This window comes from Nematolebias whitei, chromosome 1 (assembly GCF_014905685.2).
Source record: "Nematolebias whitei isolate Nwh7 chromosome 1, NemWhi1, whole genome shotgun sequence".
NCBI lineage: Eukaryota > Metazoa > Chordata > Actinopteri > Cyprinodontiformes > Rivulidae > Nematolebias > Nematolebias whitei.
In genome coordinates, this window is record NC_056498.1 from 21,545,292 (window position 1) to 21,572,366 (window position 27,075).

A 27,075-nucleotide genomic window follows, 5' to 3' on the forward strand; every position below is an offset into this window, starting at 1 on the left:
CGCAGTGTGACGTGTTAAACCGACATGCGCAGTGTGACGTGTTAAGCTAACGTGATATCTTGTCACAGGAACCAGTTTACAGAATGTCATATTCCTAAAGGATTTGGGAAAGACTTGTTTTATGACGCATGCTAACTATGCTACAATAAGAAAAATGTCTTCTAGATAATCTGTCATAAAGAAAATTTATTTTCCAATTTTCTATGCGGCCTTTTGATTGTTTTAAATGTCTTGATGTGGCCCTTTGGGGAAAAAATAAAAAAAATAAAATGTTGCCCACCTCAGCAATAAAGGGTTGAGTGATCTCTTGACTAGCGTAACAATAAATTTATGTAGAATTTCATGCAAAATGGTGTTGGGAAATGCTGTTGGTTTACCTTTTCTTGATCAGGCAACTCCGCTGGGCGCAGAACAGAAATTATTCCCAGTTTAGAACTTCATATGTATTTACTAGGTCCCCCCTTAATGGCTTCAACTCATAATCTAGTACCACTTCAAACTTTGTCCTAACTTTTTTACTTTTAGAGGAAAACCCTGCAGATAAAGTACAGTTTAGGAACATTCTGTGTTCTCTTTGAGTCAGCAGATAATGACTTTGCGGCAGTTTGAAATAAAAATTTATCACCCTCTGAGCAGTTTTCCTCAGACTTATTTCATCTGTTGCTAGGCAACTACACTTTGAGTCAGTATGGATTGGTACTTCCACTCTTAATGTTTAAGCAAAACCCAGTTGGCAGTTCTCTTTCCCTCCAGTTTAGGAATTTAAAAGGAGTGAACTCATCTTTGTTCTCCTCTGATGACGGAACGGTGCATTTCTTCTTTCGTAATTCTGTTTTGTTCACTCACCACTTTTTTTTTTTTTTTTTAACTCGACTATAAATACACCAGTGTGTGCTTTGTAGCTTAGTATGTCCCAAGAGAACAAAGTGAGACTGATTCACAGCAGCCCAGCAGACAGCACGCTCTTATTTTTGCTGGATTTGCTCGTACTTTGATAGTCTTCGAGGTGGGTGAGGAACTGAGAGCTTCAGCGTGTCCTGGGGTTGCGATCGTCTGCGTGACTGCAGCCTATTAGTGCCTCTTGCAGTTTCCGTTTGAGTACGTGGACCACTAAATGTGTTTGAATATGCGACTGACCTCGGTGTGTGTAGCTGTCAGCTTTAATGCTTCCTCTGGTCTTGATTGCCCCCACCAAAGAGATTCTTCATAATATATTAGTTGATGTGTAATATTTATACAGTCAGGGTAGAGACAGCTGACGAAAAACTGCTCTCTGAGCTAAAGAAGGGTTCAAGTCTTTGTGCATGTGAGCGATTTCAACCACGGAAAAAGAAGTATACCCAATTTAAATTTTAGAATTAAACGTATTGGTACATAATAACTATGTTCCCGGTCTTTACCAGGTTCTAAACTTATTTGAATCTAACAATAAGTGTATAAATGCACAAAAAATTGACTATTTCATCATTTATTAAATGAAAAGTCAAAATGAAAAACTAAATCCACCCTTGTTGCTTCTATAGGATTTAAAAAGGGAAGGTAGCAGTCGGTTGCTGCTGATCAAATGTATTGATTTACTGATCATGATGATCAGTGTGAGCACCTCTTATAAAAGCAGGAGTTTTGTCAGTTTGCTGCTCTGGAACAAACTGCTGTGTTAACACAATGCCAAGACAGAAATACATCAGCAATGACCTTAGAGAGATGACTGTTTCTGCTCATCAATCTGGAAAGGGTTAAAGGTCACTTTCAAACCAGTAAAAGTCCATCGTTCCACAGTAAAAGATGATTTGTTAGACAAAAATGCATTGAAGACAGTTGCCAGTCTTTCCAGGAGCAAATTCACCGCAAATTCAGACTGTGCAATACTCTGAGGAAAAAAAAATTCAGAACCTTACAAGCCTTAGTAAGTTAAATGTCATGAAAAATTGAGCAAGTATAGTTTGTGTTAAAGTGTCTCTAAAAAGAACTTGTTTGCAAATTTGCATCTACAAACCGGATTCCAAAAAGTTGGGACACTAAACAGATTGTGAATAAAAACTGAATGCAATGATGTGGAAGTGCCAACATCTAATATTTTATTCAGAATAGAACACAAATCACAGATCAAAAGTTTAAACTGAGAGAATGTATCATTTTAAGGGAAAAATCTGTTGTTTCCAAATTTCATGGCGTCAACAAATCCCAAAAAAGTTGGGACAAGTCCATTTTTACCACTGTGTGGCATCCCCCCTTCTTCTTACAACACTCAACAGACATCTGGGGACAGAGGAGACCAGTTTCTCAAGTTTAGAAATAGGAATGCTCTCCCATTCATGTCTAATACAGGCCTCTAACTGTTCAATCGTCTTGGGCCTTCTTTGTCGCACCTTCCTCTTTATGATGCGCCAAATGTTCTCTATAGGTGAAAGATCTGGACTGCAGGCTGGCCATTTCAGTACCCGGATCCTTCTCCTACGTAGCCATGATGTTGTGATTGCTGCAGAATGTGGTCTGGCATTATCGTGTTGAAAAATGCAGGGTCTTCCCTGAAAGAGATGACGTCTAGATGGGAGCATATGTTGTTCTAGAACCTGAACATAGTTCTCTGCATTAATGGTGCCTTTCCAGACATGCAAGCTGCCCATGCCACAAGCGCTCATGCAACCCCATACCATCAGTGATGCAGGCTTCTGAACGGAGTGTTGATAACTTGGGCTGTCCTTGTCCTCTCTGGTCCGGATGACATGGCGTCCCAGTGTTCCATAAATAACTTCAAATCGTGACTCATCTGACACAGAACAGTCTTCCATTTTGCCACACTCTATTTTAAATGACCCCTGGTTCAGTGCAAACGTCTGAGCTTGTGGAGCTTGCTTAGAAATGGCTTCCTCTTTGCACTGTAGAGTTTCAGCTGGCAACGGCGGATTGTGTTCACTGACAATGCTTTCTGGAAGTATTCCTGAGCCCATTCTGTTATTTCCTTGACAGTGACATTCCTGTTTGAGGTGCAGTGACGTTTAAGGGCCCGGAGATCATGAGCATCCAGTAGAGTTTTACGGCCTTGACCCTTACGCACAGCGATTGTTCCAGATTCTCTGAATCTTTTGATGATGTTATGCACGGTTGATGATGATAACTTAAGTCTTTGCTATTTTATGCTGGGTAACACTATTCTGGTATTGCTGCACTATCTTTCTGCGCAACAATGGTGGACTTGGTGATCCTCTTACCATCTTGGCTTCTGAGAGACACTGACACTCTGTGAAGCTCTTTTTATACCCAATCATGTTGTCAATTGACCTAATTAGTGTTAATTGGTCTTCCAGCTGTTCGTTATATGCTCAATTTCCTTTTTCCAGCCACTTATTGCTACTTGTCCCAACTTTTTTGGGATTTGTTGACGCTGTGAAATTTTGAATCAACTTATTTTTCTTTTTAAAATGTTACATTTACTCAGATTAAACTTTTGATCTGTCATCTATGTTATATTCCAAATAAAATATTGACATTTGCCATCTCCACATCATTGCATTCAGTTTTTATTCACAATTTGTTTAGTGTCCCAACTTTTTTGGAATCTGGTTTGTAGATGAACCACAAGTCTTCTGTAACAATGTCCTTTGAACTGATGAGAGCAAAGCAGAGATGTTTGGGTTTGTGCTGCTGGACATGATCACCTCAGATCAGTGGAAATTCTCAGAGGTGGAGGGTGATTAATTGGGTTTTGTTTGCAGCCACAAGACCTGGGCACCTTGCAGTTGTTGAGTTGACCATGAACGCCTCTGTAGAAGTATTTTAGACTCAAATGTGAAGACACCTATCAAACAGCTGAAGCTTGGACCAGATTGGGTCATAAAACGAGACTATGATATGAAACTCAGTAGAACGGCTGAAAATCAAAAGAACCAACATGTTTCAACAGTCCAGTCAAAGTCCACACTTCAACTTGATTGAAATACTGGATTGATGTAAAGAAGAGTGGGCTAAAATTCCTCCACAACTATGGGAGAGATTAATAAAGTTAGTATAGTTAGTTACTGGTAAAAATGGTTCTACAAGCTGCTGGATCATGATGTGAACTTAGTTTTCCACACAATATTTTTCATTTTGGCCATTAAAAATGTGGAATGTGTGTTTTTGTATAGTTCAGGTAAGAATTTATATAATTCTCCTCTTTCCTATGATTGTGTGTGCACCATGGGTGACCTAACATGTTCATGTTGGGTATCTCATGCTCATAATGTTTTGCAGATGGTTGAAACTATACGGACTAGAAAGCAACCTTGTTTATCTTTTAAACTTTTTATGTTGTATTATTGCAGGTCAAGTCTGCTGATTTAGTTTAAATCAGTTTGCGGTTGTATAAATCACACTTGCAAACGGTATTTAAAGACAACCCCCCCTGTCTACTCAGTATCTAGTATCACTATCTCTGTTCTTCTTGTTCCACAATGATACTACTACTTGTACTGTCCACTGTTGTCGTCATTCTTTTTTTAAAACAGGTCTCTCTTGTAAATGAGTCCTTGAGACTCAATGAGACTAACCTGTATAAATAAAGGTTGAATGAATGAAAAACAATGTGCTCCCACTAATGAAGCTGGGATTGAGGAACCCATCAAGAAATGGCACCACTCTTTGTAAGAATAGACTGTTCATGCCATGCCCAATTTTCTATTTACTGGCCAACTTGACTCTGACTACCTCCCTTTCTGGTTCAGAAGTGTAAGAGCAGATGGATGACCCTATTCCCATGCTGCCTTGATTTTTAAATACATCATATCAAGACAGGAAAAATGCACCATGGGTCCGGATTGAAATTATTTTGCGTAAGCGGATGTTGGCCAAGGTAACTCAGTTGGTAGAGCTGTTGCCTCTCAGCGAGAAGGTTGCCGGTTCAAGTCCCATCTGGGGGCTTTTCTGGAGTTTGCATGTTTTCTCCGTGCATGCGTGGGTTTTCTCTGGGTACTCTGGTTTCCTCCCACAGACCAGAAACATGCACGTTAGGCTGATTGGTAACTCTAAATTGTCCCTAGGTCTGAGTGAGTGAGTGAATGGTTGTTTGTCTCTGAATGTCCCTGTGATGGACTGGAGACCTGTCCAGGGTGTCCCCTGCCTCTCACACAGTGATGGCTGGATATGGACACCAGTGACCCCTGCGACCCGAAAAGGAAGAAGCGAGTGATGGATGGATGTGTATTGACCATCTTGTTATATTGGGAAGACTTTATTAAAAAGTAAACACTTTGTATTTATAGTTAGTGTCTTTTTAAAGGAAGAAAGTTTGAGCAAGCATGGAAGTTTGAAAGACTTTGCTAATCAGGAGCTTTTCCATAACTGAAGTTTTATGTGGGATGGTTTAGATCTTTACTGTTCAGGATGTACAGGACCATCAAGAAAGGAAACAAATCTGTGACAGGCTCACTGATCCATGCATGGAGGGAAGGTTGCCCCATGCTGGACAGTCAAATGGACATTTTGTTTTTTGTGGACTTGAAGGAAGTATTCACGAGTAGTCAGGGTCCATACCTGCTTTAGATATTGGTCAGTATGATTTTAACTTGGACTGCTTTTTCTGCCAGAAAAGGCCAAATGAAAATCTACTCGTGATTCAAGCAGCAGAGGAGCAAAGTTTCAACATAATCTGAAATTTCTTATGGATTCAAGCGAATTTAATGATTTTGTAGCAACAAACATTTGACTTTCATACCACGACTTTCAAACTAAGAAGAAAGAAGAAGCTTTGGGTTGTTGTGCAAATGGTGACTGCACAAAGCTGGGATTTTCCTCCAGTCCTGTTCAACCACAAGTTTAAAAAAAAAAAAAAAAAGTCTTGAAAATGACATGTTGAGTTTGGTATATTTTTCTAAATTAAGACACAAAAGACAAGCATGTGAAGGAAAGGCCTCCCACCCAGTGAGTTTGAGTTCCTTGGGATTTTGCGTATCAAATGTTTGTGCTGTAGTCAAATAAATGCACAACTGTATAAGATAAAAACTAAAGCTGAATTATATGAAAACAGAACCAACAATATGAAATAAAGACATGAATATTTGCAACAATATTGATTAATCTTTGATTTAGTTTTTAACCTGATAAATTGATCTAATTTGTTTAAATGTATACAAAACAATGCTATCTATGCTCTGTAAAGAAAGACGAAATGCTTTTAAAATGCATCTCCAAGGACAAGCAAAGTGCTAATCTGTCTGTTTATGTTGATTTGCTCCCAACAGGAGATCTGCAGACGGCCCGAGTTCATCGTAGACGGAGCTTCTCGTACCGACATCTGTCAGGGAGCTCTGGGTAAGTCCCTGTTGGAGATAGCTTATCTATGTCATGGTTGCGGTGTGATTCTGCTGGGAGAGGAAGAAAAGGGGGAGATCTGGTTGAATTTAAATATGGAAGGCTGTCTGAAGATTGAATCTTAGACAAGCCAGAGTGTTGGTCATGAATAAGTAAAACTTTCTTCTCTTTTTCGCTCGAGTGCTATAGAACACGTCACTGTCGAGACACTGAGCGTTTAATGAAACCGAGGGATGAACATAAACTTTCATCACACTGCTAGAAGTCTAATTTCACCGGTTGTTTTGGGAAATAAATGGGATGCATGTTCTTTCCGTGCATGCATGGGTTTTCTCCGGGTACTCCAGTTTCCTCTCACAGACCAAAAACATTCATGTTGGGCTGATCGGTAACTCTAAATTGGTGTGAGTGAGAGAGTGAATGATTGTTTGTTTCCATGTGTCCCCGTGATGGACTGGAGACCTGTCTAAGGGTGTCCCCCGCCTCCCGCACAGTGACTGCTGAATATGGGCACCAGTGGCCCCAGCAACCTGAAAAGAAAGAAGTGGGTAAAGATAATGGACAGATGGAACAACCAGTTTGCTCGGCTGAAGAGGGGGGCTGCAGCTTTTATTACACCAGTAAAATCGGCCCATGGGGAAGGATTTTCCTGGTTCTACTCCGTAAAAAAAAAAAAAAAAAAAAAAAATCATACCTTTTAATGCTCATCAAGGACTTCTACAAAAGAGAGCCAAAGAGAGGGAAAATGGCAACACAGTGGTGTGATGGTTCATGCTTTCATTTAACAGCATGAAATGTCCTGGTCCTCAGTCGATGGTGGCCTCGTTGAGTTTGTCCATTCCTGTTGTGCCTGCATGATTTGCTTCCACAGCTTAAAGGCTTTTGCAGTGGGTCATTCCCTAGGCTCTTTCACAAAACCATTCCATGAAAGGGCTGCACAGACCAGTTTGTCTTTATGCTGCCACGCCCCGCACACACGTGAGCTTTCAGAAACAAAGCGGAGCATTGCAGAACCAAAAGAGGTGTGGAGCGCAACACTCCAAATGTGATACCTCTCCCTTATGTTTTCAAAACAAAATAGCTCAGTTATCTTAGCGGCTAACGCATTTTAAAAATGAAATCAAAGTTGCTGTGTATTGGCTAATCTTGTTTGGTCTTGACCAGCTGATCACACAGAGCAGATGTCATCACTTCATCACATTATTGAGCCATTTTCACACGTTGATTATTTTGGCTCTGTTACTACCTCATTTGTTGAGCAAAGGTGCCATGTAGCTCCTCCCTCCAGCCTTGGTCCATTCAGAATTCGCACTAAGGCAGACAGATGAAGTTCAAATTCTGAGGTGGCATTTTGTCTTAGATTTTTGAAAAGGTAGGCATCAAATCACTGAGCTTTACCGAAGAAAGTTGATGTACGTCAAGTTGAAAGTTTGACGGTCGCTGCATCGGTACCCTTCAGAATGTCTTTTTAGATAATTTCTAGAGTATAAAAATGTATTTTTATATCTGGTAAATATGCCATTTTTAAGTGGATCTTGTAGGTTCCTACCTTCACCTATAGTAACAAACTCTGGTAGTGACTGAAAGAATGAGATCGTGGATACAGGTGGTTGAAATGAGTTTCCTCTGCAGTGTAGATGGACTCTCCCTTAGAGATAGGGTGAGAAGTTCAGATTTCCAGGAGAGACTTTGAGTAGAACCACTGCTCCTCCACACTGAGAGGAGCCAGTTATGGTGGTTCAGGCATCTGGTAAGGATTCCCCCTGGGTACCTCCCTAGGGAGGTGCTTTGGGTATGTTCGTCTGGGAGGAGACCCCGGGGAAGACCCAGAACACACTGGAGAGACTATGTCTCTCTGTTTGCCTGGGAACACCTTGGGGGTCCTCCCAGAAGAGCTAGAAGAGGTGGCTGTGGAAAGAGATGTCTGGGCCTCCCTGCTCAAGCTGCTGCCCCCGACACCTGACTTGGGAACAAGTGGAAGATAATGGATGGATGAGTGGATCTGATGATCCATTTCTTCAATCGCCAAATGAAATTCTTTACCAAAGCCTCTTACAAGCCGCTTTATTGCAAAAGAATAACCACAAAAAATTGATTAATCTGGAACATTTAAACCTTCAGAAACATTAGTCTTCTCTTGTCTTTTAGACGATCTACCATCTTTCATCGGGGTGAAGTTTATTTACACTGAAGTACCAAAAACAGTGAAGCGATGACTCTCCTTGACCTTTGACGCTGATGTTTCTAAACGTGCTAATACACAAATCGATAAATGGGAATGACAACAAACTACTCCCACTGGAAAGCTCCTGTTTTCATCACTTGAGGCTCAGCGGAGCAGAACTGTCAAACACTGAGCCTGCATGTGTGGCAACACCAAGACCGTCAACTAGAAGATGTAGTTTTTTCTGCAAACATTTTGCCACACATTTAAACTGAAGTGCCTTTTGCAGCTCAAAGCCACGGAGTGAAACCTGCTGTCGAAGTGCTTCAGAGTTTCAGGTCGTAACTTGTAGTCCAGTGCCTCTTTCATTTCTAGGAAGGCAGAGTTTCTATAATCGTGGTTTGAGACTGTTTGCATCAGAGTTTTCATTAATCTTCCTCTTCAAGTCTTTCCAGGCTTTTAGGAGATATAAACATTCAACGTGTCCAAAAATATAAAAATATTTTAAATCGGCGTTGGTGACACTACACAGTCAGATGTAACGCAAGAAGATGTTGAACAATTTATGGGTTTCGCAGGAAGGATACAACTGTCTATTTTAATCTCCAGGGGACTGCTGGCTGCTGGCAGCTATCGCCTCGCTGACCTTAAACGACAACCTCCTCCACCGAGTGGTTCCTCATGGACAGAGCTTCCAGCAGCAATACGCTGGGATCTTCCACTTTCAGGTAGTACTTCCACTTCCTGTTTCCTTATAGCGCAAAGAGGAACCTGAGACATTTTCAATTGTTCTGTGTTGTCATGTTTTTGACTCACTTTGGTATAATTTGCCTCCAATCTGACTATTTTACTTCTGAAATAACTCAAAAAGTTGATTTTTATCCTAATGAGACATTTCAGATATGAACCTTTTCACATAACTCTGCTTCAAATGATCTGATCAGTGACTTTAGTCAAAGATGGGAGAACATCTTGCTTTAGACAAGTGTTCATATTGTTTGTCACTAATGGCCGAGCTCTTGTCCCTCCTGCATCCGTCACTGGCTCTGGCTTTTGTTTCTAAATAAATTAAGAGGACATAATTAGGAAGGCACACATCTGTGGATGGTACATCAGGTCTTACTGCAGATGGTTTCTTTCAGAGCGCAAATTAATCAATTTGCTAACCTAGTTGGATGCAGTGTCTTGATGTGTAGAGGGACAAAACTGTTGGAAGTATCCAAAGATAAGTGCAGTCTTCTGATGAGATCAAATTCAGATTGACTTTGAGTCCTATCAGTGAATATGTAGTGAATATGTTGAGCATGTTGTTTATCATTCAAACCATTTGTTCAGTCAAACGTGCTGAAACAGTCACAGTATTTGGACTCCGTTACACAAGATCTAGGATTTTATCTTCATTTTGCTGCATGAGTGTGTTTATGTGAATAGGTAAATAAAGCCTGCCTTGTAGGGGTGTAACAGTATATGTATTTGTACTGTGACCGTTTGGTATAGATGATTTGGACGAGCGCAGTGAACAGACGTCACATCAGTCACTGGTGATCACTGCTCTTGGAGCAGATGCATATTTTATTGACCAGAAGTGAAGCTGATAAGAATTCTGTTTAAAAATTACATCAGACAAAGATGGTTGGTTCAGAATAACATGCAGAAACTTGAAGACCTGCCTGTTTGGTTCAGATCAGCTGCATGAGAAAAGCTCTTCGGTGCTGACAGACAGCTGCAGCAGAGAAATGAGAGGTGCAAATATGGCAGGCAGTTGTATTATTTAAGCATCGCTTTGAAAAATACTGTAGCACGTTATTTGTACCTTTATTCAACAAACGATATCAAGTCTTATTTTCTCACATTACCACTCAACCTGCTGAGATCAAAGGTTTTATTTTATTTACTGTATACATTTTCAACTTGTAAGATGTTATTCAGGTCTGGGTTTTTATTTTTTATATATTTTTTGCGTTAAATCTGGTTCAAATTAGTGAAGAAAACATTTCCTAGGTTGTTGTTGTTGTTGTTGTTGTTGTTGTTTAAGAAAACATTTTTAAAAAGACCTTTCTGGAGCTCATCAGACTTTCAGTTTGACACATTTTATGTGGGTTGTCCTTTTATAATTCAAACTGGACAAAATACACAGTCAAGTATGTTTTTTTAATATTCTTTCATGGTAAAATACCTGTACCAAACCATAATCCCTCAAACTGAGGTGCATCCAGAGTTGTGACCACACCACCACTAAGGTTTTGCAACGTAAAAATAAAAGCCACCATATTAAGGATGCACAATATTAGATTTTTGGCCAATATGCCGATATGTTAAAACTTCTTTGGCCCATAACTGATACAGATCCTGATATTTTTCCCCTTAGACCAGGAGTGTCAAACCCACTTACAAAAGGGAGCCAAAATTTAAACTTTTTTAAAAACTAAGGGCCAGTTTCAGAAACTACATTAACTCAAGTTAGAGACCCAACATCTTTTCTTGGTTCCTCAACAAGAGCTTGATTGGTCTCATTTGTATTTCTCTGTTGCACTTTTGACATCATAATCAATGATTACTGAAAAAAATAAAATTATAAAAGTATTTTACATTTAAAATAACATCTTGGGGGGTGAGATAAGATGTCGAGGGCCACATTTGACCCTTGGGCCTTGAGTTTGACACATGCCCTAGACCTACTTCCAGAGACTACATAGCTTTCTCTACTGTGGAATTAAAATACTACATTATTCTGCATGGTCTTTGTCAGTTTGGCTTTCTACCAAATGCAGATGCCAAAAAGGAGTCTGAAAATGATGTAACACTTCAACTTGGATTATGTTTAATGTCAAATTTATTCATGACATTCACTCTAACACAATGACAACACTCCAACATTGCAAATTTGTACATTTTCACAAATCTAAACTCAACCTGTTCACAAGCAACAAGTGAAAAGCGGAAAAGTAGTAGTGCAATAATAGATATACTTGACAGTTTCTTAAAAAAAAAAAAAAAAAAAAAACTTAAAACAGAAGTCTTTCATATCTGTGAGTTTGTTTTGATGGAATGGCCGATGTCCGATATGAACTTTATCGCTAATATTGACCGATACCGTGCCGATAATATTGTGCATCCCTACACTATATAAGTGTGGACCATTCAAAGTATAATTCTGTCTTTCTTTGACTGAAAATATTGGTCACAATACACATGGGAAGATAGGCCACACTGAGATGGTTTGGACTTGTCCAGAGGAGGGGCAGTGGGTATACTGGTAGAAGAGGAAAAAGACAAAGAGGAGATGTATGGATGCAGTTAGAGAGGACATGAAGGTAGATGGAGTGAGGACAGAGGATGCAGAGGACGGAGATGGAGGATGACTCGCTGTGGTAACACCTGAAGAGGGAAAAGCTGAAAGAAGACGAGTGGATAAAATAATATGAAAACCATTGTTCAAAGTGTTAATGTCTCTGAACCACCCTGATGGTTAATATTTCTGCAGGGTGAACTGAATCATTGTTTCCAAGAAAATGCAGGCGTGACTTCAGTAGCTTTAGAATCCTTGAAAGACCTGAAATAACCCCACCCAAGTGTACCTCCCCTTGGATCTTTTGTGCTTAAACATTCAAGGTAAAGATTTGGCAAGTTGGAAAGGTAATTTCCTAGAAGTTTTGAAGCTGCCTAACCGGCTTCAGTTGAGGTGGTGTTTGAATACCTACAGAATATTCTTGGAATTTTTCAGCGGTTCTTTGGTAAAGGAACATGACACTCCCAAAACTTTTCTTTGCTTTGTGGTTTTAGAGTGTGTTTGCTGGCTGATAGGACAAATAAATTTATGTAAGATGAGTCAAAACTATTCCAAAGGTCTTTTTTTAGGAGGGGTGAAATTTAGTTTTAAAGGATACAGAAAAAATTCATAACAGAAAATGACAGAATCAATGTTCAGCCAACCCAAAGCAGATTCTCAATGCAGGTTATTCAAAGACTTCTTGAGACGCAGAACAAATTAGTTTGAAAGCTTTTTCCTGAACCCTTTTCTTTATACGGAAAGCTAACGGTAAATATGAGCTGCAGACAAATAGTTTGGAGCTCCTGTTTTCCTTGTTAGGTTTTATAGTGTCTGGTACACGGAGCTGAATGAAAGAATAACCCAGCCGCTCACAATGAAACGGCAATACAATTAACATTTGTCTACATTTTCCTGCAAATTCTGTATGATGGCAAGCAAGTTCACCATTGCAGTTGATGTTCTGTCTTGTAAAACTAAAGAATTTGCAAAATTTCCCCATTTTTTTATCTTTAACATATGTCAACTTTGGCAAAACGGCTTAATTTCCTCCTATAGCATGATGCAAATCTATGCATATTGATGAACAGAACAGCTGAACTGCATCAGCTGTGAATAATGTAGCTCCCAGTTGAACATTTTGTCCAGTTTCTGCAGTGACACTTGACCTTGTATTTCCTTGTTGATCTCCTCATAAACAGTCTGTGTAATTAACAGTGCTCCTTTTCTTCTTTGAATGGTTTTCTTTTCGTCAACAGTAATAGGCCTGTCACGATAACAAATTTTGCTGGGCGATTAATTGTCTCAGAAATTATTGCGATAAACTGTAATATTGTTTGAAATTTGACAATAATTTGTAATTGTCAAATTTCAGAAAAAAGGTTTGTTTTTCATGTAGTACCTTTTTTCGACCACTGCATAGCAGTATAAGACCATTTGAACTGAAGGATGGATAGTGAGGGAGCGAGCAGTGTGTCTGTAAGAAAAATGGGAGGGCGGTCCCTTGATGTGACATGGGCTGTCTCTCGTTCCTGTTTTTCAGTTCTCAAAATGGCGGACGCTCTGTGTGGTTTGAGCTCTTTAGCATAGCATTTTTCACATAAAGCTTTTAATAAAAAAATCTGTAAACAAGTTCTCAGCTTCTTTTGCAGAGAAAAACAACTGGCACGGGTTTCAACCATGAATTTTGGAGCTTCGAGAAGACGGAGTTTTTTTTCCCCGCGGTTGGCCTGTTAGCTTTGCTCGTAGCTTAGCTTCTCAGTTTAGCTGCTTTTAACAATCCAAAAAACGTGATTTTGTACAGTTAAAATTGATTTTAAAGAGAAAGGGAGGGGTCGGTGAAGAGCACCGGAGTCTAGCCTTTTGTCATCCAGTGTCTTCAGTAGAAAGAGAGAGACACGAGAAACGATAAAGCCGATAAATGAAAGGGGTTGATAATTTTAATTTATTATGCGATTAATTGATTTATTGTTTATTTCGGCAGGCCTAAACAGTTTTGTCATTGTTTGGTTGCCCATGTTTGACCCAGCCCGTTGATATTACAGTAATGGTAAGTATTTTGGGATGATTTAAGCTAATTTTGATAGTGTACCCCCCGGTTCTTGGTTTTTCAATCAATCAATCAATTCAACTTTATTGTCCATAACATTCAATGAAATGGAGATTTGTCTTTGACATCTGGCTTATAAAAACAACACAAGATAAAAATGTGATTAAGAAAACAAAACAAAAACAACTACTAAAACAATCTGGCGACAATCTATTCAACATGATGGCTCAGTGGTTGACACCATTGCCTCACAGCAAGAAGACTAAACCACATAATGTACAACCGTCGTTGAAGCATAATTAACATCTTTTATATTTAAGGTTTTACATTTTGCTTAATATAAATTTTGCCTATTGCCTAAAATAAATCAGGTCTTACTAAAATAAAGGTGCCTAGGACGAGCTTGCTATGCATATCATGAAACTGTACACAACTTGGTGTATTTATGAAAAATATAACTACACCAAAATGCTGACTCGGCATTTGATGAATTTAGACGGGCTCTATGATTAAACGGGCGATAAAACCTTATTTAGCCACGTTAGGCAGAAGAAACATTTTGTTGCATCATGCAAGTTGTTGAAACCATTCCTAGCTATTTGTCAAAAACTAAAGCAAAACATGATGGCTTCCAGTAATCTGAGACTATAAGTGCATTGTTAGATTAATTTTCTTGCTTTATGTTGCATTAAATTAGGAGATGGATTGCATGGATACTATTCGTTTCCCTACAAGACGATAGTTCATAACTCAGCATTTTTTTTAATTTTTTTGTAATCTAAGCTGCTATTTTTACCTGCTAAACCCTGATTATTCCTCACTGAAGATAACCTCACAAATTCACACGCAGTCAGCGAGATAAACCTGGATGTGAGTTGCGTTGCAGCATCAGATAACTTTGTAGAAACAAGCGCACGTGTCAAAACAAGTCTTAAAAAAGACAGCAGACATGTAGATCAGTATCTCCTGTCCTGCTGCCTTGTAATATGAACACCCGTGTTCTACAGTGTTGCCGTTTCTCGCCTCTTTATCAGTTGAACTTTGCTTTGTGATCGACTCCAAATACACCCTTCGTGCACACAAATATCTTCTGGCAAATATGTGACAGGAAGTTCTGACAGTCGTCGATCTGATTATTTGACGTTTTGTTTCACAGTCAATGAAGAAGTAGAAAAACACAATATGAGGAGTGGTGTCACGGCAGAGCTTTGCACTTTGAGGCTCTTGGATTGTGCGTAGTAGAGATGTGTCCGTTCCTGTCTGACAGAGGGCACTTCAATGAGTCGGTGGCTTTTTGTTTGCATGTTTTACAGCCAATAAGTGGAAATGTGGAGCAAAGGGAGGAGTGTCAGTAGCTAGCGTCGGGTAGCTTTGTTAGCAAGGGTTGGTCCAGATTTGCTCTAATTCTGAGGTGCGTTTGTTGAATAATACTTTGATAAAATGCATATTTCTGAGTCCCAAGTTATTTAAAACAATTAAATGGTAAATGTACTGTACTTGTATAACACCTTTCTATATTATCAAGATACTCAAAGCTCTTTACAGTCATTCATACAGCGCTCTACTAGATCTAGACAAAGAATAATCAGAGCTTTATCCCATTCATACACTGAAGGGACACACAACGGAGGAAATGAGGGGTTCCTTGTCTTGCACAGGGACATTTCGGCATGTGACTGCTGGTGGAATCGAACCCCCAACTCTCACATTGGAGGATGACTGCTCTAACCACTTAGCCACAGCCGCCCCTTATTTAAGTTGTAACTTGTTTAAACCTTAAAGTAACCAAAGTAACAAAAAAAAAAAAAAAACTTAAATGGTGTTCATGTGACTGATGCCGACTGCTAACCTCAGTTCTTCCTTCACACGGCATTGAACGCTCAGATTAGCCATGTTTTCAGGCATGGATCAACATACACTTGTTTGTTGTATGGGGGCTGAAAAGGGGTAGAGGCAGGGCAGCCGACTTGGGACCAGAAAGCCGCAGACTCAACTCCCAGCTATTCCCGCTTGTCGTGGTGTCTGAGCAAGGCACCTAATCCCTAATTGCTCTCCGGGCGCTTGCACAGCTGCCCACTGCTCCACTTGGGTGTATCCCAGGTGTGATGGCTTAACTGTAGAGAACTAATTTTGTCATTGTATGAGAACATGCAATGATGACAATCTCAGACCCCCCCCCCTCCTTATTTGTTCACACTGAATGGACCCCTCCTTATGCTCGCCAAGATCCACATGACCCAGAACTTAGAACATGTCTAGGTTGTAGAACATTTATAAAAACCTTTTTTGTGTGAAACTGCTACACTTCACCTTGCTTTCTATGTCCACCATCCATTTTCTGCTGCTGCTTCATTTTTATGTTGTGGAGGCAGCAGGTTTAGGATGGAAGCTTATAGGCTAGAATTGCACTTGGGGCCCAAAAAATCTGACCCAACCCGGCCCCAGACCATAACCATCATTTCTGAACCCCACCCAACAAATTAACAGTAATTACAGGTCAGAACCCCAAAAAACCTCCAACATTTTTAATTAAGCTTTCACTGCTTATATAGTTATTAACTGTCAGTGGATGCACGTGGCTGAGTAAAGGGGGCAGAAGTTCTGAGCTGAGGGGGTGTTTGTCCTTTCATGGCAGTCAAAGCACATTAAATCCCTGCATCTGCCTGCATTCTGCATTATTCAGACACAGACCCTGCTCTGACATGTTGGATATTTTGGGATCTCACCTGTTTGAGTCATCGGCCACGTGAGTCCACTGAGTGCAGGCTGAATGTACATTTGGGGATGGATCGCTGGCAGTAGTCCATCTGAAGCTTAACTGAACTTTTTTTAACTTTTTTTTTTTAAACTGGCCGGTCAGCACACGGTCAAATGGCTGTGTGCGGCTGGTGATTGTATGGCAAGCCATGTTGACGTATAATTGGATCGTCAGCCACTCGTGTCCGCTGACGCAATCAAAAGCCCAACACTGGCCCGCATATTAAGCACATTATTATGGCCCGGCCCTAATCTGGGTCGGGCCGGGCTCTGGGTTCGGTTTAGAAATGATAGCTCTAATGTAGGTATCTCTCTTCCCAGTGACACTTCTGGCTCTTTCTGAGGGATCCCACGGTGTTCCCATGCCAGAGAGGATTCATAATCGCTCCTGCCAGTTCTGAGTCTGGATCTGCACCAGGGTCTCTTCCCACTGACTGGAAAACCTCCAAATGGAGGCGTCCTAATCAAATGCCTGAACCACCACAGAGAAACTCCTTTCAGTGCAGTGGTCCAGCGGCTCTATTCCAAGCTCCAAACCTGGTGGGCTCCAGCTTACGCCACTGTTACTCATCCACCTCAATGATAAAGTACCACAACTTCATTATGGAAGTTTTGAGCATGCTCAAAACCATTGTAGACCTATCGCACACCAGTACTCATAATGGGGAGCCTGCTATGTTCTTGATATTGTCTTCAGAAAACTATTAAGACCCTTGAAAAAGCCATCCACGTTCTGGCAAATGTTTTTTGTGACCACAGTGGGGCTGTCATTCAGTGTTGAGGGTGCCTATTGCAAAGAGCACAAATGTGTGAATTGTGGACTTGGAAATCCTTTTTTTTTTTTCACACATATTGCAATAACTCAATTTTTGATGCTTCATACCACCCCAGTAGAAGGAGAATTACATTTTTGTAGACATTTTGTAGTAATTCCACCCCCTCCACTGAGCTTGCTGTGTCACTGAGACCTCTGAGCAGATCAGATTATATTTGATGCAGCGGGCACTTTGCCAACCACACTGTCAGCAGAAATAGAGACACTGATGGAGAGAAAACTGAAGAAATGGAACAGGGAGCACGACAAAGCTCTGGCACATCAAAGTCACCTGCACGCCACATTACAGAAATATAATGTTGGTCTCAAACACACGGATGAAACTATTATCCACCAGGGATGCCTGATGTCAGGCTGACTGCTCAGTCATAAAGGCTGTTGGAGCAGAAACGGACAGCGTGACAAACTAGCTGCAGTCCCACATTCTTTATGTGAACACACACACTCTCACACAGGAGCAAAGGAAAGAGCTCTATCAGCTCCTCAGACTTAAATTTGAAACCTTGTCTGCTTCTCTTTGAGAGAGACAGACGCTTTTTTTTCCTCTCCTGGGCTTCGGTGCCATCTCATGCGACGCAGTCGGATCAATAAAACCCACCGCATCGACACGCACACGTCCCATTTTACTCGTCTGGTTTGGTTGGTGATGTCGTGAAGAGCTGTGTGTTCATTCAGATTCTGTTTCTTGAATAAGAAGGCTACAAACATTGCTTCAGTTTTCTCTGAAAACCTTGGAAGCCAGTAAACTAATATGCGTGCATGAGTGCAAACATCCTGGACATGCATACAGATGTTTTACAGCTTTATTAAGTAATTGCACTAGAATCAGTGCTTTTCTTTTTGCTGATTCAGCATTCACACTATAGTGATCCTGTTTCTCTTATGCGAACGCTTATGAAGCATTCACACTATTGTGGTGCATTTTTCTTCCGTACGTTTTTCAGCATCTTTCTCGTTCCACAATTTTTGTGCTCTTTTCAACAAATCATTTTTCAAAATATTCAGCTTGTTAAGGATAAGGGTGCTATGACTGTTGGTATTGATGCAACTTTAGCTTTTTGAAATATTTAGCCTTTCTGCCATTTTTTCCTCATAGAAAATGAATTGAGCTCATTTTACATCCTTCAAATCTTTATATCTGTTTACAGCCTTTTACTCTTCACATTGTGTTCTGGTTCAGCTTCTTTTCCTTGTGCAAAAACCCCCAACATTTTTTCAGCTAATTTCAGCTCTTTTTTTCCAGCTGTTTTGTGCTCCTTTCAGATTCATTCTAACTACAACATTTTTGTGCTTCTTCTAACTTGTTTCTGCTAAGTTCAGCTTGTTATGCTCCTTTCAGCTTATTTCTGCAAGTTTCAGCATTTTCCACTATTTCAGCTACTATTTAGCTGTTGTATGCCAAGTTTAGCTTTTTCAGCTGGTTCTATATTTTTGCACTCATTTCAACTTTTTTCTGCCTAATTCAGCAACAAAAAAGTTCTCTCTGCACTTCTTTCTGGTAGTTTAAGCTTCTTTCTGCATTTTGTAGCTACTTTTCAGCCTTTTTTTTGTTGCTAATTTCAGCTTTTTCCAGATAATTTCCACTTTTTTTGTGCTCATTTCTGCTTCTTTCAGCCTAATATGGCAAAATTGCGCTATCTCCACTTCTGCAAATTTGTTTGTTCTACCTTTTCAGCTAAACTTTTAGCATTTTTTAGCTAATTTCAGCTGTTCTCAGATAAATTCAAGTTTTTGTGGTAATTTCTGTAACTTTCAGCCTAATTACCGGTAACTCCTTTCTACTAATTTCAGCTTGTTATGCTCCTTTCAGCTCCTTTCTGCTAGTTTCAGCTACTATATAGTTGTTTTTGTGCTAAATTTAGCTTTTTCAGCTAATTCCACTTTTATTATTATTTTTTTTATTATTTTTAACTAGTTTCAGCTCTTTTCACTTCCTTCTGGTAGTTTAAGCTTCTTTCTGCCTTTTCAGTTATTTTTCAGCTATTGTTTAGCTAATTTCTGCTTTATAGCTAATTTCCTAATTTGTGGGCTCATTTCTACTCATGTAAACCTAATTCAGCAAATTACTGCTTTCTTCTGATAACTTCAGCTTGTTCTTCCATTTCAGCTACATTTCAGCATGTTTTTAGTTATATTCAGCTGTTTTCAGCAATAAGCATTCACACTACATTTTTGTAGGAAATGCAAGTTGTTTTTTTTTGTACCTTTTTTTTGAACCATAACTTTTCTGTATACAACAAAGTCCATGCTCAATAATCCAGGTATACAATCCAAAATTTTTCCGTCAGGTCATCTGGATAGTTATTTTTTTTTTGTGCTGAAACATTTCACCTTCCATCCAGAAGGCTTCATCAGTCAAGGAAACGCACAACACAAAACTTATTCTTCCCCCAACAGCTTACTCCAAAGTAGAACAAACCAGATTTGCTGGTGCTAAGATGGTCTCTTTGGCACGGCCCCTCCTCCATTGCCGGCCCTCTTCCTTGTTGACGGTCGTGTCAAACTGGTTGAAAACAACAAAGTCCATGCTCAATAATCCAGGTACACCTTTTGAAACTTTAACCATTCAAACGTCAAAATATTGAGCTCATTTTGGCTCTTGGTTTTTGCAACATTTATACTATTTTATTAAACTTTTTTAATCACATTTTCCTTATCAAAATAGTTCTCAAATTTCTTGAAAAACAATGTTTTTCAGTCTGATTCAACATACCTGCTCTATTGTCGTCATCTTATGCTACTTTTAGCTTTTTTAGCTAGACTTTTGTCACTTGTCTTTTAACTTCCTTTCTGATATTTATAGATTTTAGCTAACGTTTTGGTACTTTTAGCTACTGTATTGGTATTTTTAATGTTTTGTCACCATCCTTTTTTTTTTAAATTGAGCATTTGAGCTATTTTTAGCTTTTTAGTTAGTTTGGCTTTAACTCAGTTACAACTTCTGTAAATAACTTTAGTCATTCAACACTCAGCATTCACGTTGCATTTCCACAAAACATCCAGTGTGTCTGTATTTGTTTAAATCTGTTTTCATTTGGGAATATTCTATCCAAATGAGCATGTTTCTGCTCGTCCTTGCCTTTAGTACTGTTGGATTTTTCGTTGTACACGTGAAGATCCTTTAATCCTCTGGATGGATTACCAAAACCTGAGTGAGCTGCCCTAAAGCCTCGTTGTGAACTGTGAGGATCCTAATTTGTGTCTGTGAGGAGAGGCTTCGTGTGAACCAGCAAGGCAGGTGCACAACACAAGTATGAATTATAAACAAGGCAATCTCAGCTGTGTCTGTCAGGAACAGATGAAACTGGGGCTGAATCCTTTTGATATTCTTAGCCAAGCTCACGTTTCACACAGGCTGACGGTTTGTTGCGTTTCATAAGCTTGAAGGCTGCTGCAAGTTGTGACACGGATGTGGTGAGTTCTTTTCTCACTGTGTGGCTCGGTGAGTTGTAGTTTTTTGTTTTTTTTGTGTGTCGTGACACAGCTACTCCCGGATATGGATTCAGCTCTGACTTTCTGCTGCACAATAAATGCCGAAGCTGCCCTAAAGCACATTCTGTGGAGTCGGAGTAAGGCAGATAATTGAGGGCTAAATACTTCAAGGTGCAGCTAAACTTCAGCTGTTCTCCTCCTCCGACTTCCTCTTGTATTTTTCCTATAAATGGAATCATGTTGACAAAGAAATATCTTTTATAAGACTGAATTTCTCCACCGAATGCTCCCTAACAACCGTTCAGCTGTTTTCTTCAGTTTCCAATTAAAAGCCTATATTGTTGACTGAAAGGCCATGGGTGAGATGCATTTCTTCTAGAGTTTCAGACCAAGACTTGTAAGAAATGACCGAGTTGCTGCAGTTTTGGTTAAACCTTGAAGCCATTTGTCTTATATCGAGATGTCACGGTTAGCATGCGTTTAATAAGATTCTTGTTGACTACCACATCAAATTTTACCTCAGATTTTCTAATAAAACACTCTGAAGCAGCCATTTTTATGTTGACTAATGTTGGTTAACTGTCGTGGCCATTATGAATCGAACTAACTCCTGAAGTTAACCAGTTTTATTTGTACAGATGCTCATCCAGTGATGACTTTAAGCTTCAGACAGAACTGCTTTTTATTTTTCATGGTTCATGCATAAATTAAACCTGAACATGTGTCTGTCCCAGCTGCTGATATAGTCCTGCACCAGTCCTTGTGAGTGGTTTCTCTCTGTTGCCAAACAGGCTTGTTGCTTGCATCTTTTAACTGCCGCCTCATGCTAGACATCAAACTTTCATCCACTCCTCAGCCAAAAGCTTGTCAGATTCTTCTGAACTGAGCCCAGATATTGAAAAGAAACTTCATAACACCTGAGGTTTTTGGGAAAACAAAAACTCCCACTTAAAACTTTTTTCAAAAAACGCTTGCAAAGGCCTTTAAATGGTCTCTCAGTCTAGTTCTGTAGGCTACAAAATCATGGGGAAAACTGCTGACTTGACAGTTGTCCAAAAGACGACCATTGGCGCCTTGTTTGTACAGGGCAAGACACAAAAAGTCATTGCTAAAGAGGCTGGCTGTTCACAGAGCTCTGTGTCCAAGCATATTAATAGAGAGGCAAAGGGAAGGAGAAGATATGGTAGAGAAAAGTGCACAAGCAATAGGAATAACCACACCCTGGAGAAGATTGTGAGCCAAAACCCATTTCTAAAATGTGGGGAAGAAATACATAGTGAACTGCAGCTGAAGTCAGTAATTCAAGAACCACCATGCACAAACGTATGCAAGACATGGGTTTCAGCTGTTGCATTCCTTGCGTCAAGCCACTCTTGAACAAGAGAAAGCATCAGAAGTGTCTCGCCTGGATTAAAGACTAAATGGACTGGACTGCTGCTGAGTGGTCCAAAGTTATGTTCTTTGATTGAAGTAAAATTTGCATTTCCTTTGGAAATCAAGGTCCTACAGTCTGGAGGAAGGGAGAAGAGGCACATAATACACATTGCTTGAGTTCCAGTGTCAAGTTTACACAGTCTGTGATGGTTTGGGGCGCCATGTCATCTGCTGGTGTTGGCCCACTGTTTTGAGGTCCAAAGTCAACGCAGCCATCTACCAGGAAGTTTTAGAGCACTTCCTGATTCCTGCTGCTGACCAACTTTATGAAGATGCAGATTTAATTTTCCAACAGGACTTGGCACCTGCACAGTGCCAAAGCTACCAGTACCTGGTTTAAGGACCATGGTATCCTTGTTCTTAATTGGCCAGAAAACTCACCTGACCTTAACCCCATAGAAAATCTAAGGCGTACTGTGAAGAGGAAGATGTGATGCACCAGATCCAACAATTCAGAAGAGCTGAAGGCCACTATCAGAGCAACCTGGACTCTCATAACACCTGAGCAGTGACACAGACTGATCCACTCCATGCCACGATGCACTGCTGCAGTAATCCAGGCTAAAGGAGCCCCAAGTACTGAGTGCTGTACATGCTCATACTTTTCATGTTTATACTTTTTATGTTCATACTTTTCAGTTGGCCAACATTTCTAAAAACATTGGTCTTAAGTCCTGATGCCTGCTCAATAATCCAGGTAGAAAAAGCCAAAAAAGTTGAATCTGGTCCTCTGGACATTCAAAAAACAAAACGAAGCAAACTAAAAAAATGTAGAAACGTTTCGTCTTTCATCCGAAAGACTTCCTCAGTCTGAGGTGCTGTATTCAGCTCAGTCTTATAAATAGCACCTTCTCAGAGTGGATCAACCAGTTTTGCTGCTGACAACCAAAACCAGCTGCTCACATGGTCAAGAAGGACCATCATCCTACCAATGGTCAAGAAGGAAGATGGTCCTTCTTGATCATGTGAGCAGCTGGTTTTGGTTGTCAGCAGCAAAACTGGTTGATCCACTCTGAGAAGGTGCTATTTATAAGACGGAGCTGAATACAGTGCCTCAGACTGAGGAAGTCTTTCGGATGAAAGACGAAACGTTTCTACATTTTTTGTTGTTTTGCTTTTTGTGTTTTTGAATGTCCAGAGGACCAGACTGAACTTTTTTAGATTGGTCTCAAGTAATAGTCTAATTTTCAGAGATACTGAATTTGGGGGTTTCATTAGTTGTCAGTTATAATCATCAACATTAAAATAAATAAACATTTGAAATATATCAGTCTGTGTGTAATGAATGAATATAATATACAAGTTTCATTTTTTGAATGGAATTACTGAAATAAATAAACTTTTTCATGATATTCTGATTTTATGACCCGCACCTGTAATGTTTATTAGTGGCCAAGCACCACAGGGGAAACCATAAAGACTTGTTGGGGTTGCAGGAGGGGAACCAGTGAGCAAGATTTGGATTAAATGGAAAAACAAAATAAACGTGTTAATATTTTTGGTGCAAAGTTTTGAAACTCTGTAGAAGTCTGAAAAAGGAGCTACCAGTAAATAAGACTCGCGCTTTCTGCAGAGACATGAAACCTTTGTAGTAATTTTGTTCTCTGCTCGCTGTAACACAGTTCTGGCAGTTTGGCGAGTGGATGGATGTGGTGATTGATGACCGGCTGCCGGTGAAGGATGGGAAGCTGCTGTTCGTCCACTCGGCAGAGGGGACTGAGTTCTGGAGTGCTCTGATGGAAAAGGCCTATGCCAAGTAAGACTGGAGGAAAACTGGAAACTTACGGCTGAAAACACCCAAACATGTATTTTGGACAAAGCAGCAGAAAATGTTTTTGTTTTTAAGCAAAAGAATGAACATGTCAGACCTGGAAGCCCATTGTTTTTGCAGTACAGACACTGGCCTAGTGTGACACCCAGTGGTGTCCTGTGGTCATAAATAAAACTGAAGGAATCACCAGGAACTGCACATCCAAGATTTTGAAGTGCTGCATTGATAAACTTTCCATTTGCTCAGTACAATTTGAGATATTTAAGAGTTTAGCTTTTTGGAAATAAAACATTTTTCTTTCAGAAGGGCACTAGGTTGATCAAATTGCTACTTATTGTTAAAGAAAAACAAAGAAACCGGACAGAGGAGCTTCTTTATGAAATGTTATCAGTTTAAATAAAGTTTTTTTCAGTTTGGGATCTGTGTGCAGAAACTTTCAGAATGGAACAAAAGTAAAATAACACTTGAATAATTTTAGTCATCTTAAAGCAATCATTTAGATCTTTTAAATGGACTTCTGAGAAAATAAACTCCATTAATAGCTTATTTTTCATTTAGCTGCTCCTTTCCGTTTGGGTTGCCACGGCAATCAAACCTGGATGAAAGATTTGGCAAACATTTTACACTAGATGCCCTTCCTGATGGAACCGAAGCTTCAACCTGCCGCCTCAGGATTATGGAACCAGGGCCATGACTATCTTACCTGTTGTAGATAGCTCTTTGACTGACCTCACTTTAGAGGAGGAGTTTAATTCTGACGGAACTGACGAGCTAATGGCTAGTCCTAAAACAGCTGAGACCAAAGTGAACTGTTATTTTAGTATAAATGTTGATGTTTCTGCAGGAAGTGCCACTGGCTGCACACAGAGTACTACAACTAACTGCTGCTGCTCATTTTTGTGCTAGCAAATAACGATAAGATTTTATGGAAATAATCACAAATAAACTGACCATTATTGACAGTTTATGAAAAAATGTTCACATGCTCGGTTACAAAATGTCAGGCTCAATGGGATTTACCTGTCTAAATAAAGGTTGAATGGAAAAAAAAAAGTTTGAATTGTTTTATGATGTCAGCAATTTACTTTGGTCTGTCTGCACTGTAAAGACTAGCCTTTAGCTCTTCAGTCTGGTCAGAAATAAACTATTTACTGTCTACAACATGTAAGGTATTTGCTATTTATATTGACTTAAAAATATAACTATTGCTTTTATATATTTGGAGATGAAACGTGTTCATTATTTTTCTTTTTCAGAAGAGCTCAAAGTCGACCCGATTATAATTTTATTTTTATCATTTGGGAAAGGCAGTAAAAACGGACTCCAGAAGACGTTTTATACATTTTTTTTTCTCTGGCATATTTCTAAACGTGAGGTAAATTCAGGAAGTGAGAGTAGGAAATCCCTGCAGAGAACAGGACCGAGGAATACTTGAAGAATAAATCCTCTTCGGTCTGCAGCTGTTTGGCTGGACAGCTGTGGTCTCAGCTGTTTAAATGAAATGGAGCTTTGTTCCTATGAGCATCTGCCTGCTTAGTTTTAAGAGCTTCCCAGACTGTAAAAGTGAAACTACTGCATTATTGACACCATTGGTTATCTGGTCAAATATGGTGACGGCTTTAAAATGTGCAAAGTATTTAATTTTAATTTACATTGAGAATATGTTTTCTGTAAACCAAACCCCTTCTGTGTTTCAGACTGAACGGCTGCTACGAGGCTTTGTCGGGCGGCAGCACATCAGAAGGCTTTGAAGACTTCACAGGTGGCGTGACGGAGATGTACGAGCTGAGTAAAGCCCCCTCCGACCTGTACAGCATCATCAAGAGAGCCGTAGAGAGGGGCTCGCTGCTCGGCTGCTCCATTGACGTCAGTACTGATAACGTTCTTTCTACTTCTGTCACAAGAAAACACAACAATGCAGATTAACCAGGGACAGTGAAGGTTCAATGGTACTATAAAGTAGTTTGTGAATTGTCCTCCTCCTAGGTGAATTGTTTCTAGTAAATTTCATAATTTAAAATGTAATGTTAACAAAACTTGTCTTAAACTACAACAGATCGCACGTATCTAGTAGAAACCCTCGAGGGGACAGAGACAAGTTGGCTGTTTTGTTGATTATTAGCAATTGAATGGATCATGAAGCAGTGGCTACATCGCTGAGCATCACAAAAGCAGCTGATGTCACACAATAGACATCGCAAATAATTGTGCTTCATGATGTTGTTCATTCACTGTGTTCTCTTACAGATCACCAGTAAGTTTGACATGGAGGCCGTCACATTTAAGAAGCTGGTGAAGGGACACGCCTACTCTGTGACGGCCGTGGACGAGGTGAGACGTACTATGGAAGGATATGAAGATAACACTGACTGACTGACCAGAGAGGTTAAATGATGTGTTGTTAAAATACACTTTAAATTACTCAAGTTTATTGTATGGTAAATGTTTAAAACTTGTGCCAAATCATAAGTTGATCTTAAACCTAAAAGTTCACCGAGACAAGTTTATCTTCACTTGTTCATTTAAAGTGGAAGGTTAGCTGTGTTTAAACGTTTTAATTGTGTTGGTAGCTAAAAAAAAAAAACAAGTCATATCTGTGTGGCACAGTTTATTAGGCTTACTCGTACAAAAGTCAAACAACATCCAGGTCAGATGCAACGAAAGCAGCTGTATAGTTCTTTAATGTGTTTACTGCTTTAGGTTGGAATGCAGGTAAGGTTAGTTATTGCTAAGTTAATAAACTGAAGAAAAATAATTTTCTGTGAAAATAGTGTGAATTCCGAGTGGTGAATAACTTTGTACACAAATGATAAAGTAGCTGAAACAGAGTTTGAATATGGCTAAAATTAGCGTAACACTAGTGAAAAGTCAAAATGTAGCGACGAGCCAGCTAAAAGTCAAAATGAAGCGACGCGCCAGCTAAAAGTCAAAATGTAGCAACGCCCCAGCGAAAAGTCAAAATGTAACGAAGCGCCTGCGAAAAGTTAAATGTAGCGACGCGCCTGCGAAAAGTCAAATGTAGCGACGCGCCTGCGAAAAGTCAAATGTAGCGACGCGCCTGCGAAAAGTCAAGTTT

General features: G+C 39.8%; 1 protein-coding gene across 1 annotated transcript in view; it reads left to right on the plus strand.

The window, feature by feature from the left end:
• The window catches only part of capn1 (calpain 1), a 47,740-nt gene that overhangs the window by 12,177 nt on the left and 8,488 nt on the right, over positions 1–27,075 (plus strand). Inside the window, exons 4-8 of the mRNA XM_037675606.1 lie at positions 6,219–6,288; positions 9,062–9,180; positions 23,851–23,984; positions 25,697–25,865; positions 26,247–26,330. Of these exons, the coding sequence (XP_037531534.1) occupies positions 6,219–6,288; positions 9,062–9,180; positions 23,851–23,984; positions 25,697–25,865; positions 26,247–26,330 (576 nt within the window). The remainder of the gene's footprint in view (positions 1–6,218; positions 6,289–9,061; positions 9,181–23,850; positions 23,985–25,696; positions 25,866–26,246; positions 26,331–27,075) is intronic.